Here is a 16371-nt window from a genome sequence, read left to right as displayed (position 1 = left end):
CCTGAGCAAAGAATTGATTGCAAATCCTAATTTCAATTATAGAAGAATTTATGATGAAAATATGGCACTTTTCAACATGAAAAAAACAAAGATTAAGTTTGATTAACCTATATATGTAAGGGCTGTGATATTGGAATTGGCCAAATTACACATGTTTAAATTGTATTATGATGTGCTGAAGCATTTTTATGGTGATTGTGTAAAACTGATGTACATGGACACAGATAGCTTTATTCTTGATATTCAGACAGAAGATGTCTATCAAGATATGTCACAGCCTGCATTGCTTGAATATTTTGATACCAGTGAACATATAAGGATTCAACCCCATAACAAAAAGGTGCCTGGCAAGTTAAAAGATGAGACACTTGGTGATGTTATTGTGGCATTTGCTGGGTAAAGGGCCAATATGTACAGCATTGAAACATGTAGTGGTGCTGTTGCCAAAAAGGCCAAGGGCATTGGTAGAGATACTGTAGACAAAGAGCTTGAATTTGAAGATTACAAAAATTGTCTCAAAACCGAGAGTTTAATAAGAACATCAGAATGCAGAATTCAGAGTGAGGATCACTTGTTGACTACAAATGTTGTAAGAAAAGTGGCTTTGGACCCACATGATGATAAGAGATGCATTTTATCATGTGGCATACCTACTCTACCATGGGGTCATTGTGATTTGAAAAGTGGCAAACAATGCCCAATTACAGAGCATGATTTGAAATAAATAAATATGCCTATGAACTTATTTGGGTTCAAAAAACAGGCTATTATGGACCTGCCAACACCAGCACCCTCTTCTGATATACAATCTATGATATCTAAACTAAGTGGTTTGTTAATTATTCATCTGAACAGCATACTTACAGATGTTGATGATAAAACAGGTAAAATATTGTACATATTTAACAATAATTTAAATCATTACCAATTACCTGTAGGTGGTCAAATACAATTTATTTCAACTCCCGAGGGCAATGTCAAGGTTTCAGCAGGGAGAAATATTTATAGAATTAAGCACTCAAACATGATTTCTGGCACTGTATATACTGTTTCTGCTGGTGACTGCTTATATATTGAGGTCCCGGGATCCTATGACAAGCCTATACCTTTTTTTATAGAATTAAGAATTAGATATTTTATAATAAATAACCACTAAAACAAAAATCCCTAATGATATATTTGGCAATACAAGACATGAAGATCACAGTGATGAGATTCTGATGCTTGATGTCAGAGTCAAGAAATTAAGAAGTGATTTACAAGCTTTACAAACCACACTCAATGCCAGTCTTCAAATAGAAATTACAAATTTACAATCACAATGCATGGACCCTCTTCTTAAAATTGATTCAGAACTCAAATTGCTGCTTCAAAAATATACTGACTTGGCCACATTAGATAATTTTCAAAGTTTAGAGGAGGCTGTAGCAGCTCTTCAAGCCAAATTTAAGACTCAGGCTACCAACTCTGAGCAATTGAAACAACAATTGGAAGAACAGATTAATAATGTCCAGACACAGCTCCAAACAATTGTCAAAAGCATAAAGTCACAAGAAGATTTTGATCTAGTGATTTCCACTCTAAAGGAACAGGTTCAATCACTACAGATACCTAATCTGGACCCTCTGAATTAATGCCATAGCCGAGGTTAAAGAAAAAATTGAGACACTTGAAAATTTTATGAACAACCTACCATCTTCTGATGCTTTGAGTGCTATAACTCGGAGTGTTGCCAACATTAAGCTGCAACTTGAAACATATGAAGATTTTGGAAAAATTCAGAGTACCATAACCCATCTTGAAGGTACCATAGCAGCAGTGCAAAGTGATCTGACAAATGTACAAGAAACTCTAGAATCTCGCCTGCCTGGTATTGTAAACACCCTTGTCAGTGTCCAGCAACAGATCACAAAACTTGAAAACCTCAACACTGAATCTGAGCTATCTCATTTTCATCACTTGATCGATAATATCCAAACAAAGCTTGAAATTTTACAACAATCAACACCTACTCAGGCAGACATAACCCTGCTCCAAGATGCTATGCAAACTGTGGCTGATGCTTCTGAAATAAATGATGTGAAATTGGCACTTGAATCTTTGCAGAATACTGTATCAAATCTGCCTACATCACAGGAACTTAAAAATATTAAGAGAGCTGTGAATCGCATATTGAAATCAGAAGATATCAAGAATATCCAGACAGAGATCAAACAACTTACTCAGACAGTGGCCTCTACCAACCAATCAACATATTAATGAATTGCATGCCTTGTTTGAGGATATCAGAAGACAAGTCCATGATCTTACTGCTCAAAATTCAAAATTGGCAGTTGTTGAAAATTTACAGCAAATTGTAGCCAACATCAAGCAACAGCTAGGAAGCATGGAATCCAACCAAGCAAATGCTTTGTCTGCTTTTGCCACCCAGCTTCAAGAGATTGTGCAACAATACAAAAAACTTGTTGTGGACATAAAAATCAAGCCAGGCCATGATGATGTCGTTAGGACTATCAATGAGCACCTTGAATCTGTAAGAAGTAGATTGCTTACAGCAGAAAAAGAAATAACTGGCCTAATCGAGAATCCTAAACATACAGAAATTCTTGAATTGTACAGTATCCCCAACAAAGAATATGATTCACCATTTACACCAGGTTGCAAAATATATATGCTGTCCCTGCACAATTTTATTACCAGTTTTTTGTTGGGGGCACACTTAGACCAATCAAGATCAAATATTGGCTACAACCACAGGCACACCACTACCCCACCTTATCAATAACAAATGCTGACAACAAACCAAAAATCACCAGTGTACAGTTAGAGGATTTTACAGATCCCAATACATTAGAAACATCTTATGCTGAAGATGATGGTTCTCTGGAATTTAATATACAAATAGGAGACACATTATATTTCGAAAATCCTGTAGTATCAGCTGCTGGACACCCTATAGTTGCAAAATTCTTGTTTACATACTATGTCTAGACAAATTATTGTTGATGAATTACACAGACAATCCAGACATAATTATAAGAGATTGCCAGTAGTTACAAAAGGCATAGATGATTTATGGCATTGTGACTTGTTTGAGATTGCAAGTGGACAGCTGAAAAACTTAGACAAGATCAACAAGGGCTACAAGTATCTACTCACTGTCATAGATACAATTTCAAAATATGCCTGGGCTGTGCCACTCAAATCCAAGACTGGATCATGTGTTACAGAAGCCTTCAGGACAATCATCAATCAGAGTGGAAGATCACCGCGCTATTTGCAAACAGATAATGGCAAAGAATTTTATAATTCTGTGTTCCAGCAATTTATTAAAAGCCAGTCAATACAACATTACTCGAGTTACAGTGATCTCAAAGCCTCAATTGTAGAGAGATTCAACAAAACCCTAAAAAATCTTATGTATAAACAATTTACACTTCAAGGTAATTATAAATGGCTTAATATTCTTCCAGAACTTCTACATAAATATAACAACTCGGTCCATTCCACAATCAACATGAAACCCTCTGAAGTAACTTCATCTGATGAGCAAAAATTGATCAGGACTGTTTATTATCCTAGATACCAGCTAACAACAAGAAAAGCCAAATACAAGGTAGGTGATCAAGTAAGAATCAGCAAATATAAGCACATATTCAAAAGAGGCTTTACCAGAAACTGGAGCACTGAATTATTTACAGTGGTTCAAGTTAAACCTGGGACCCGTAACACATATATAATAAAAGATCACCGAAGAGAAATTCTCAAAGGCAGGTTTTATGAAGAAGAACTCAGCAAAACTAAGCAGCCTGACACATATCTCATAGAAAAAATCATCCGCAGAAAAGGCAAAAAGATACTTGTCAAATGGCTAGGACTTCCAGAACACAGCTGGATCGAGGCAGACAAAGTGATACCATGAACACCTGGGATGTTATAAAGAGACTGCCAGAGCCTGAACAGCAGATTAAGAGAAATGGCAAGCTGCTGCCTGATAATATTAGATGTCTTATTGTTGGGCCATAGGCTTGTGGTAAAACTACACTAATGATTGATATTTTTTTATTGGCGCCCAACTGGTTAGACTGGAAAAACAGGCACTTGTATGTCTTCTCTAAGAGCTTGCAACAATTAAAATATCAGCAGCTGATGAAGCTATATGATGGACAAAGAGTGTAGCATAGTTAATTTGGATAAGTACAAAAATCAGGGCACTCACTGGATCTGTTATCTTAATTATTTAAACAATGAGGCATTTGTGTTTGATTCATTTGGAGGTGTTCCACCTGAAAATTTAGTAAAGTATCTAAAATCAACTAATTTTTATTACAATAATGCCCGTGTTCAAAAAGATGTTAATTCTGGACATCTGTGTTTATCTGTTCTTAGATATCTGTCTCAAATAAATAAACCATCAATTGAAGATTTTCAAAAGGCCCTGTGGTATCTGAAGCATCATGGGAGTATTCCATCTCACCAGCCAAAATTCAATATTGAAACTCAGATTACATGATGATATAGTGTATCCCAAAACAATAGCTCTCAGAGCATTTTATGGCATGTACTTGATCCCTAATATTACACACCACAACAACAAGATTGCAGTTGGTGATCAAAAATTTGTTATCACTCCAGGGCAATATAATCTGTCTACTCTAAATGCTCAGTTACCCAGAGGTATAGTGTTAACTCAAAATTCTGTCACTCACAGAGTAGAGATTGTGTCTGCTACAGAAACAGTGGATCTGGGTACTATAGGAGAGCTGTTAGGCTTTGAGAACAACACAAAACTTGAACCAGCCATTAAACACACTGCTATTAATATACCTAAATTCTTAGCCATAGAAACTCTGAATATTCACTGTAATGTGGCCGAGGGTATGATCACCAAATCAAATGGCATAGGCACTCACAAACAAACTGGCATCATTGCAACATTCAAACCTAACTCTGAATTCATGGAGCCAATCATCTACAGTCCATCACCAACATTATATTTTCCTGTGTGCCATAATAGAATAGATTACATTGAGTTGATGGTCACTAATGAAAAAGAAGAATTAGTTGATTTTGCTGGAGCCACAACAACTGCTATCATAGAGATTAATATTTAAATAAAAATACATACAAAAAATGGAAAATATTGAGAGTTATGAGCTACAATCATTCAACCCAAACAGGAGGACCTTTGCAAATTTAAATCAACCCAACACAGAGATTGAGGTTGATCTTGATGTAGGAGATGGCTTTATACACCCCCACAGAGCAGATCTATACATCAAATTTGATGTTGTAAAGCTCGATGGTACAGATTATCCGGCAAATTCAAATATACGATTGGTAGAAAATGTTGTGCCACATCTGTTCTCTGAAATTGAGATCAGAAAACATGGTGTTGTTATAAACAGAGTAGATTACCCTGGCATTACCTCTACAGCTTTGGCCACACTAAAATTATCCAAGACCGAGGCTTCTTACTACAAAATAGGTGGATTTGAGGCTGGTGATAAAATAATATCTAAGAGTCACACAGTGCTGTTCCCTATGCGCCTGTTGCCAGGATTCTTCTCAGATTACAAAGACATTATGTGGAAGGGTGGTTTAAGAATTACATTTAGAAGAGCTGCCAATGATAATAATGCTTTGATGAGGTACAGTTCATTAAACTCTACTGGGGCAGCTCTGCCTAATACCCTACCTGATGAAGGCAAATGCATTATTCAGACGATGGAGCTAAGAATGCCAGTAGTTGAATATGAAGCCAGCCAGCTATGCTCTTAAATACAAAGCAGATATCCTAAAAAATCCACAGGTGCCTCTACAATTTTATACATATCAATGTGTGCAGAAGCCTGCCACTGGTAGCTATTATGAATTTGATGCTACAAACTCATTCTCTAGTATACAATATGACATGCCAGATTTTGTGGTGTTACTGTTTCAGACTGGAAGACACAATAATCAGGAAAAAAATTCAAGTAAATTTGATAACTGCAACATCAAGAACATATATCTTAAAAATGGCAGAAATGAGGTGTTTCCTAGAGAAAATTATAATTTAAACATGTCCAAGGATGATTTCCTCAAATTATATGAAGCATTTACAGCATACAAAAGGGTCACCACTGGCAATACAGACATGTATTACTCACCAGATGAATTCAAAGCACAGAGACCCATGTTTGTCATCAACACTTCAAAAAGGAAACAAGTTGTGGTTAATGACAGGACAAACATTAAAATTATCTGTGAATTCCATGATACACTCCCTGATGACACCATATGTAGTGTTATTCTTATAGGTGAAAAATCATATGTTTATGATGTAAGAAATGAGAGAGTTACAGAGCAATTCTAGAAGACCTCTGCACAATGCATTGTCTTAGTACTAGATATACAAGTTGAGCCTGGTGCCCAAATAAAATATTGAGCATATTCCAGGTAACAAGTATTTAAGCATATATTACATTATACTACTGTGTAAGCAAAAGCTCTTATGAGCATTTTTGGCTTAGTTTTAAGTGTAGCCATAACAATATCAAGAATACTATATCTTTAGCAGGCTTACAGACAACAGACTGAGAGATTCAGCCTTTGCACACATGGCCAAATCTGTGTGTTGAGGCTTCTTCATTTGTACACTAGGGCTCAAGATTCTTTAGATTTAACTGTGTGCACACTTGGCCGATTGATTCATATAGACATCTTGACATTGTTTTAAGTATAGCCAAATCGGGCTGTTTAATCATATGAGCTCTTCATTTGTACACTGTGTGATTCTTCATTTGTACACTAGGGCTCAAGATTCTTTAGATTTAACTATGTGCACACTTGATCAATTGATTCATATAGACATCTTGACATTGTTTTAAGTATAGCCAAATCAATCTGTTTAATCATATGAGCTCTTCATTTGTATAATTTTTGCGCTCATCCTACCACAAATAACACTACTTACTATGGTTGAGTTGAAGATGATTCCGTGGCATTTTCATTATTAGTGTAGTTAATTATTGTATGCTGCCTTGCACTTCAACATGCATATTTCCTGAATGTACATAGCTAACTCTACACCACAATATACACGATCGGTTTCTTATACTTTTACATACTTAGAAACTATTAATCATTAGGTACATGCTCGCAGTACCAAACTGATTGCTTCACAAATGGAATAGCCCAAAATATTATCTGAGCTACACTACCATGTTATATTTTTGTGTTGCACGCAAGAGCTGTACCTAATAAGAAAAATATTGACGTGGTACTGTCTTTAGAACTAGAATTAGAAAAACTTTATTCATGGGTGAAATCGGCTTGTGGTTGATCTACCATATAAGCCGCAACTTTTGCTCAGTCAAACAGAAAAAAGTAGTTGCAATACTAATATGACAGATGCGAGTATGCAGTTACATTTCTCCCTAAATGTTGATTTTCCTTCAAATTTTAGTACAGTCCCGTTCAAAAAAATTATCGCATGGAATTTGGCTGTCTGGAAATTATGTTGGCATCGCAGCAACACCGACATGCTGTCAAAAACTCAATCTGCCAATCAGAGTGATGTTCGCTTCGGATGAGGGAAAGGCATGACTCACAGTCTTGTTCACAACAAGATTAACCAATTCAAGGTTATAAAACGTTGGTATAACGTAGCCATTGGTTAATGCGAATCAGCAGAAAGTTTATATGGTTGCTTTAATTGTGTCAATTGTTAATTGTTTTCAATTCGCAATTAAGAGTCTCAGTTTTCTTTCAGCAAATTTATATATTGTTGAGGGATGAGAGAAAATGGGCGAACCTCAAAACTCATAAAATACATCGCTCTCTCTGTACAGTTCACTGAGCCATTTAAACAAACAACATCGTGCATGCCGCTGGCTAAACAAGGAAATTCCTTCGACACTACCGGGTTCGTCTTCCTAATAGAGGTGTGCAACCTGGTAGTAATGAAGGATAAGAAACCGCAAGCATGACACAAAATACACACTTGCAAATAACATGAAAAGACCCAGTTCTTGAGGAAATGAAGACAGTCTTGTTCCAGTCACTAAGATCAGACACGAATTGTGTTGTCCAGACTCGCGTTTGCCATCCAACCAAGGAGCCACAGGCGAACTAGTCATCCAGCGGCAGTTGGGCCAGGTAAGTACAGAGAAAGTGCTCGCCCAGTTTTCCTCAACTTTCCCTTTGCCGGCAGGACCGGCAGCTGTTCAATTTGTACAATGCTGTTTCATTTTGAGCTACATTCCCTGGTAATCTGCGATCTCTGGTGGCATCTTCGGGTTACACAACATGGTGCAGATGCATGGAAATTTCAATTAATCTTATTACCTTCGACTCTAGACCCTCCCACTCCACCTCTGTTGATGATGGCGGCCAGCAGTAAAAAGCTGTTACATCGAGCTCCGAATTCTATCGGCTTTTCTGTGATCTCGGTATATTTCTTTGTTGTGATACTTTGCACGAGTGTTAGACTATTACTTGTGAACAGTGTGAGCTGAAAAAACGACAGACTTCATGAGTGGAAGTGCAGTGAGAGATGTTTTGATGTTCCAGCGGCAGGCGTCTTCCCGACGCCAAGCAACCATGGTAAGCACCCCCTTCACCGGCTCTTGAACTTTCTCTTCCTTGTGCTGCTGTGTGGGGACGTTAAGCTGAACCCAGGCCTCAGGCCGATGGAAAACAAGTTTAGTGTGTACTATCACAATGCTCAAAGCATAAAAAATAAGTTCATTGACTGCACTATAGAAATGCGAAGTTTTATGGAACAAGATTGAATTGCAATATCTGAAACGTAGCTCAAAGACAGTGTACTGGATAGTGAACTTCCATTTTAAAAAGAGTTCCCTATCTACAGGAAGGACAGAAGATCCGGGGGGGAGTGATGCTTTGTCTAAACAACAAATGGAAAAGTGTGGTTCGAAGTGATGCTGATCGTAATTGTGAAATTCTGTGGTTGGAGGTGCTTCTATGGGAAAAAAAGCAAACTATTCATCGCTTGTTTTTACAGGCCACAAAAAACTTGTCCCGTAGCTGTTCTGGAGGCCTGTTACGATTCTGTTCTATCGGCATCCTCTATGGTGGATATAATTCTTTTCGGAGACTTTAATCTCTCACGCCACGCACGGCTCTGCAAAAGACAAGAACGACACAAACTTTATGGATCATTTCATACACGGCCTCGGACTTCAACAGCACTATATGTACAATACACGTAAAGACAATAACCTGGACTACATTCTCTCCTCAGGCCCTTCAGCGTACATCACGCCTTCGAGAAACCTCATCCCTTCTGACCATGAATCGCTGGACGCTGAATTCTGGTTCCCTGACCACCTTAAGAGTCAACGACCTCCCACCCCCGGACGACAATACCTTGATTGTCGCAAAGCAGCCTGGGGCGACATACGTTCGGCGCTGTATTCAATCCCCTGACGATACTGGAAAGTGGAAGTATGACGTTTTGACAGATGTGATTCACACAGTGATAAGAAGACTATGTGCCACTAAAGAATAATAAGTCTTGCAAATTCCCTTCTTGGTTTGACCCTCAACTTCTATTTGCTCTTCGCAACTGGAAGAAGGCCTGGGATATGTAAAAAAAAATCCTAATGAAAACACATGAAAAACCATTCAAAGTTAAACACGACTCAGTATACGCAAAGGGTCCTAACAGAGTGGATCTTTTCAACTCCTATTTCACTAAAAATACAATATCAATCAAATACACCGGCTTCCACTCTTCCCAACCTCACCCCAATTTCCTATAACTATCTGACATCTCTCTCTACATCTCCAGAAGAAGTGCAATATATCCTACCTTCAATGCCTGAAGAGCGCGCAAATGGTCCTGATAAAATCCCTTCTATTTTCCTCAAAAATACTGCTTCTTCTCTCTCTATGGACTTCTCCATTTTATTAAACAGGTGCTTCAATGAGGGTAACTTCCCAGATTCATGGAAAAACGCTAATGTGGTGCCGTTATACAAATCTGGAGACAAGCGTGCTGTTCCTTCTTAGAGACCAATCTTTCTTTTATCACCACTTTCTATCGCCTGTGAAAATATAATAAAGGACCGACTCTGCAAACTTACTTCTCCATACATAAATACAGCACAGCACGGCTTCTTACCAGGCAGCTCCTGCTTAACCAACTTAAGCATTTTACTATCTGACGCTATCCACTCCATATCTAAAAACTCCCTACTGGATGTAATATATCTTGATTTTTCGAAAGCTTTTGACTCTATAACCACAATTACTTGCCACATAAATTATCTCATCGATATTCAATATTCATGGAATATTTCTCTCTCTGCTCAAACATTACCTCCAAAATAGACAACACAAAGTTGTACTTCCCCGAATCTCCTCTTTTTATCAAGCTGTTTCTTTCTACCGCGTCTGTGTAGCAACGTTCCAAATATCCCTTGCGACTGTAGATTCGTCGGGAATACTTTGACCAGTGTATTTTTCTAGAAACTGTCGAAGTGAAGTATTATTTACTTTCCATAATGGAATATTGGCACTTACAAAGGATTTGCAGAGATCGAGGTTGAAAGGAGAACATTTTGAGGAACCCGACATACTTTGTTGAAAAGTAAGCTGGGTTGTTTTCCTTTCCTTCGCCCGTGCAATGGCTCTCAAATGTTTCTCACACCCTATGTACTGCTTGATGTACATGGAATCGTTTTTCTGCAGAAACATTTGTTTCACACAGCAGTTTACAGAATGAAATTGTTCAACCAGTTGAAAACACATCGTCTCCGAAATCGGATGCAAGTTGTTGTATGAAACATAACTTCGATGGTTTAACCTTAGGCATCTTGAAGAGCACTGAAACAAGTGGCCTTCTAGAACTGTCTCCCTGCTAACTCTCCCACTAACATTGTTGCCAAAGAGCAAGGAATAAAACTGGCATTCTTCGCTGCTTGCGCCGCGCCTACAGGTCTTTTCAGTTCTTACGGCGGGCGCTCTAGGAGCTGAAAAGGGTAGTGGGGAGCGGGGAATTAGCCGCAGACCGACCAGACATCAGAGGTGGCGCCGAGAGATACGGCGTGGCGGAAATAAGTACTACGTGAACCTTGCTCTATAGGCTACTGCGTTTCTTATCGAGTTGGATTCGTCGCTTCCCTGCTCTCCACTTCCCTTGCAAGCTTCTAGAGTGCCCGCCGTAAGAACTGAAAATACTTATAGTATTGTCAACAAGTGGAAGTTAATTTTGCCACAGAAAGACGTTGGGAAAAAATGTAATCCTTCCTCCTACGTGCTTTTCCTGGCAGTTGAGCAATTGTTAATTTTGTATGAAAATATTACAAGAACTTGAAAGAAAGCTTAAAAAGAACAAAAATCTGCAAAATTTTTTTTTAAAAAAATTAAAAAAATAAAGAAATGACGAAAGGCAGAAACTGGGAAAAAGTACAAAAAGGACAACATAAAAGTTACGGATTCTGACACCCTTTCGTGTGAAATGGATAAATGCCTTCCTTGGATACGTCTATTACATCACAAAGAAAAGAAGACAGTTCCTCAACTTCCGGGCCCTGGCACTCATCACATTACCTTATAGCATTTGAAGAACCATGCAGCTTCTATTAGCAATAAATCTAAAGTACAGCTGGGTAAAGTTTTATAGAAGTTGTGTTGTGTAGTAGTTCCAAAAGGATAAATCATTATAAATAAATGTAATGTTGAAAGTCCTTGCGATTAATGGCATTAACGTTAACGTGCAATATCGCCTAGTCATTTCGGTGTAAAGACAAGTACCATTTAATTTCCAGTGAGAGAGATATCACTAAATATTTTCAATTTATATTCAAAACTAGTCCCTGAACTATATATATTTAATATGGTACTTAGTCTACTGGATACACATATCAATGAATGTTATTTCGAAATTCTTGTAACAAACTTTCTGGCAGGAAATCAAGGAACAAATAATTATATTTGAATTGAAGATGCACACAAGAAAAGCTCTTGAAAATTTTATTTCATTATTTGATTTTCACATCAGTATTTCCTTACTGCAAGTCCTCATTGCTGTTTATAGAGCACCTTTATTAATATTTAATTAGTACATTCAATACTAAATGCAAGGAGACATTAGTCCTTACAGTATTTTCCGTCGAAGGTGACATTTTTAATCCAGTCAAGGTAGTAGGGAACACTCACATAAACACCTGGGTACATATCGTCAGCACAGCCGTATCCCCAAGACACTATTCCTGAAATAATTGTGGAAAGTTACATGAATATTCTGAGAATTGAAATCGGAAATGCTCAGAAATAAGCTTAAACGTACACAAAAACAGCTCAAGAAATATAAAACGTTATAATATTCCGGTTACTTAAACATTAAATCCTACAATTTAAAAAAATTACATAAAATTAAAATTTTATTTCTATTCAATATATAAAGTACAGTTAATTCATATTTTAAATAAAGTATTTCAGTTATTTTCATAACTACCTTTATCTCTCTGTATCTCATTCATTCACTCTCTCCTCCCTCGCGCCATCTTTCTACTTCTGTCAAGAAAGTATAACATGTTTGTTATGTGTAAAGCTCTGTATTCATTAGATTGTCTACATTTGTTATTGAAGATAAGTTTCAAATGTGTTAATATATAACATAAAATACTATGGAGAAATTTCAGTAGAGTACAATAACACACCAGTAAATTCTATGCAGTTAATCTTTCTTATTTGTATTGTGTTATATTTTCTTATTTTCTAGTTATAATCCTGTAGCAATAGTCACAAAGTATAATGAATACTTCTGTATATGAGATAACTATTACAGTACGATTAGATTACATACTCACAGAAGTTAAACTAATTGATAATAAAGTAAATAACCTCGATAAACATTTGGTTGATAAGAATAAATAGAAACTAAATTCCGATGAAAAACATTGGTCAGCGTTACGACCGAATTCACATATATAGAGCGAGCCAGAAGTCCCATTACCCCCTATGTATTTTGCGACGACGGAGGGTTACGGATCTGAAGTAAATGGAGTATGATAAGAGACGAGGCATGTTAGCTGAGGAGGTTACAGACAACAATTTAGTCCAGAATGTCTGTGTGGACACCATCATTTTCATAATAGAGAATTATGCGCCTCCAGGTACCTATTGTGTGAAATTCTAGGCAGCATTGTGCGAGTGATCGTGGCAAATGCATGCCGAACGGCTTCTTTCAGTTCATTAGTTGAGTTGTAACGCGTGCCAGCAACATGCTGTTTGATATAACCCCACAATGTATTGTCACACGATGCAAGATCGGAACTTCTGGGAGGCCAGTTCAGAGGTGCTGGTAACTGTGGAGAACCATGTCCAATCCATCTGTTACGAAACACTTCATTAAGATATTCTCGCACGGCAATTGAATAATGGGCTGGTGTTCCAATCACTGTACAATCCGGTTTTTACTTCTCCCATTGCATCTACACAATGTGTTTACATCTCACCGTATGGAGTTAACATATACGCTATCAGTATGAAAAACTAGAAAATGTTACATTTAACCTTCCCTCGTTGCAAAATACATAGGGGTAATGGGACTTTTGGTTCACCCTGTACAGTACTATGGCAAATTAATCGTGAACAAGTCCACTTTTGCTTATGTGTAATCCCCCCTTCCAAACATTTTTGTATTGTTAGGCTCTAATTTCGTCTCTATCACCAAATGGTATGTCGATTTCATCTCTCAACCTTAGGGCTACGTTAAAAAAAAATAAAAAAATTAAAAAAAAATAATGGTGGTAATGTTTTGTATCTGGCCCTTCTACGAAATACATGAACTAGAAGTTCCTTCACTGCGTTTCTGTCTGAGTAAAATTCTGCTCTGAGTAAAATATAATAATAATTCTTTCTCTATGAATGACCAAATACAAAATGTTATTCACTTCATTTCCATACTAGTGACTTTTGTCAATTCCTGTAAAATATTATACAATTTCATTAACAAAGAAACTGTGTAGGATACAGCAATACAACCTAGACGGATGATTCTGTATTCCCTGAATGAATAGTATCGGTGAAGAAAAGTTACTTTTTATTACTACTTATATTTCTTACATAATTAGTGTTACACTATATTCGTACTTCCCTTACCTATAATATACATTTTGTTTTTCTTTCTTAACATTGCCGGTCCTCCACTGTCACCCTGAAATATGAAATTTTGCTGAGTGTTAATAAATGTAGCATGTACACAACTTTTGCGTGTAAGAAATAATTTATCATTACCTTGTTTCGGGGCATTACGACCTATCTTACATCAAGTCGTTATAAGTAAATAAGCTATGACATGAACGTTTTGAATAATTTAATTACTAAAAAGGGATTACACCATTTGTTAAAGAAAAATAAGATAGTAATGTTAAGTTTTACTTCGTGGCTAATATTCATGGAATGATTGAATTAATTGAAATCAGAATAATTTGTGGCAAAACATGGAATCGCATAACCTGGAGCGAGGTGAATTAGAATGTATTAAATATTATCAATTTTCTGTTTTGTGATATGATTACGAATCTAGCTTTGGTCTCAGCACGAACTAGTCAATTAATTATTATGTATTTTCCTGAAAGAAACATGTATACATTTTTGGTATAGAATATTCATTGTTCTAATGCCGTGCTTGTTGTTGACCATGGAAATGGACGTTGCTAGGGAACTTAAAGGAAGTTTATTTATTTATTTCAACCTGAAAACTACTGTAAGTGAATTATGCTAGATTTCACGAATTTCAAAATATGAACATAAGAATGTATAACAGAGGAGAGTTAGGAATATGAGGGGAATGACGGAAAACAATTATTTTTCAATTACGTTTACAAATGTGGAAATGACAAAGGATGTAAAATATTGCTTCTCCTATTTAGTGTAGCTTTTGAATTAGTTTGTATAAAGCATCCAACTAACTATTTTTAAACAGATATTACTTACCCAGTTTATTATTGAAAACAGACAATAATATATTGATTTTTGTATCATATTAGAAACCGTACACACGTAACGTTACTTTAGAAATTTTTTAAATAAGTGAACCACGTCGGCGAGCGTACGAGACGTGGCCATAGGCCACGTCGAAAGTGTGCCAGTATATGTATATATGAGGGTGCTTCAAAAAAATAAAATTTTTAATCTTTCTTCTCATCCTCCCATTTCTTGACAATGTACATAAACATTATTTTTTCAAAATTTCAGCTCAATCAAATAATATTTAGGGATCGCGCAATACCGTCGATTTTCTAATTTAAATTAGCATAATGGATAACGCATTACTGAATGTATAGTGTCATTAACCTAAATAATAACACCTTCAAAGGGGCATAATGTTGAAAGTTTAACATGTCTGCAAGTTAAACAGTGTACGGTCAGTTAAATAAATAATATTTTCTTGCATGTCCTGGATTTCTCAGTATACAGGGTGTCATTTTAATGGCGCCCACGGACCACGGAAACGTTTAGAGGACATCAAAACAAACAACTTTTCTCAGTAACATTTCTCTTGTTGGTGCGTCATTTCGGCGCTGCAGTCGTTCATAAAAGGCCGTTTTGCCGCCTGAATTCTGGCAACCACACACAATATTTGATTGCATTTGTGACGGCATATTCCGTCGTGAAGCGATTCGTTCCAGGGTTGCCAGGAACACTCATATTCTGTGAAAAATGACATAGCTACAATCAGCCACATTATGTACCGTAAAACAAAACGAGAAAACACGTTCTGTAACCTAACAGGAAGTAAACAAACTATACGAAAAATGGTAGAAAGAAAATAGAACTCAAGTGGAAGTGATCATATCAAATTTTGCTTCAGCTTACATTTCAAATATTTGCAAATCTAGTTAGCAAGTTGGCATCTACAATTTAGTCTATCCACTTCGTCCTTCTGATACTAGTTGTCTGTGACACACTGAACAGATGACAAAAAAGAAATGGAAGAACTCAAAATTCAAAAGGTAAGCAACATATAATATAATGTATATTCAGGGGCATTATGTGGCAAGTGATGATTGAAAAACAGGGATGTAAGTAGTAGTAATACAAGCTCTCCAACGACTATGCTTATCTATGCACTGGATACACATGTAATAATTTGGAACTGTGAACAGGACAGTATATTTGCTACTGATTCATAATTAGATTGTTACTTTGGTTGTACGTGTTTTAGCCGTAATGTAACAACGTGAACCTCGGATACTTCCGTTATCAGCATAAAAGTACCACAAGGCATCTGGACACAAAACCTGTAGGTATCAACCTTGCAACGAGATTTGCAAAAAAATGTCATGTAGCTGGGCGTAAACAGCCACATAAAAACTGTAAGTCCAATAAAATGTAATGTTATTGATATTT

General features: G+C 36.7%; 1 protein-coding gene across 1 annotated transcript in view; it reads right to left on the bottom strand.

Annotated features, from left to right (window-relative positions):
* Window positions 1-11951: 11951 nt before the first annotated feature.
* Window positions 11952-16371, bottom strand: part of LOC146003588 (trypsin-1-like) — a 32327-nt gene continuing 27907 nt past the window's right edge. Inside the window, exons 6-7 of the mRNA XM_083141894.1 lie at window positions 14119-14173; window positions 11952-12224 (exon numbers count right to left, since the gene is read on the bottom strand). Coding sequence (XP_082998020.1) covers window positions 12103-12224; window positions 14119-14173 — 177 coding nt within the window. The 3' untranslated portion in view covers window positions 11952-12102. The remainder of the gene's footprint in view (window positions 12225-14118; window positions 14174-16371) is intronic.

Source organism: Lepisma saccharinum, chromosome 20, assembly GCF_977018435.1.
Source record: "Lepisma saccharinum chromosome 20, izLepSacc3.1, whole genome shotgun sequence".
Classification (NCBI taxonomy): Eukaryota; Metazoa; Arthropoda; class Insecta; order Zygentoma; family Lepismatidae; genus Lepisma; species Lepisma saccharinum.
Note: the sequence above shows the minus strand (reverse complement) of the source record. Positions and strands in the feature narration are given on the sequence as shown.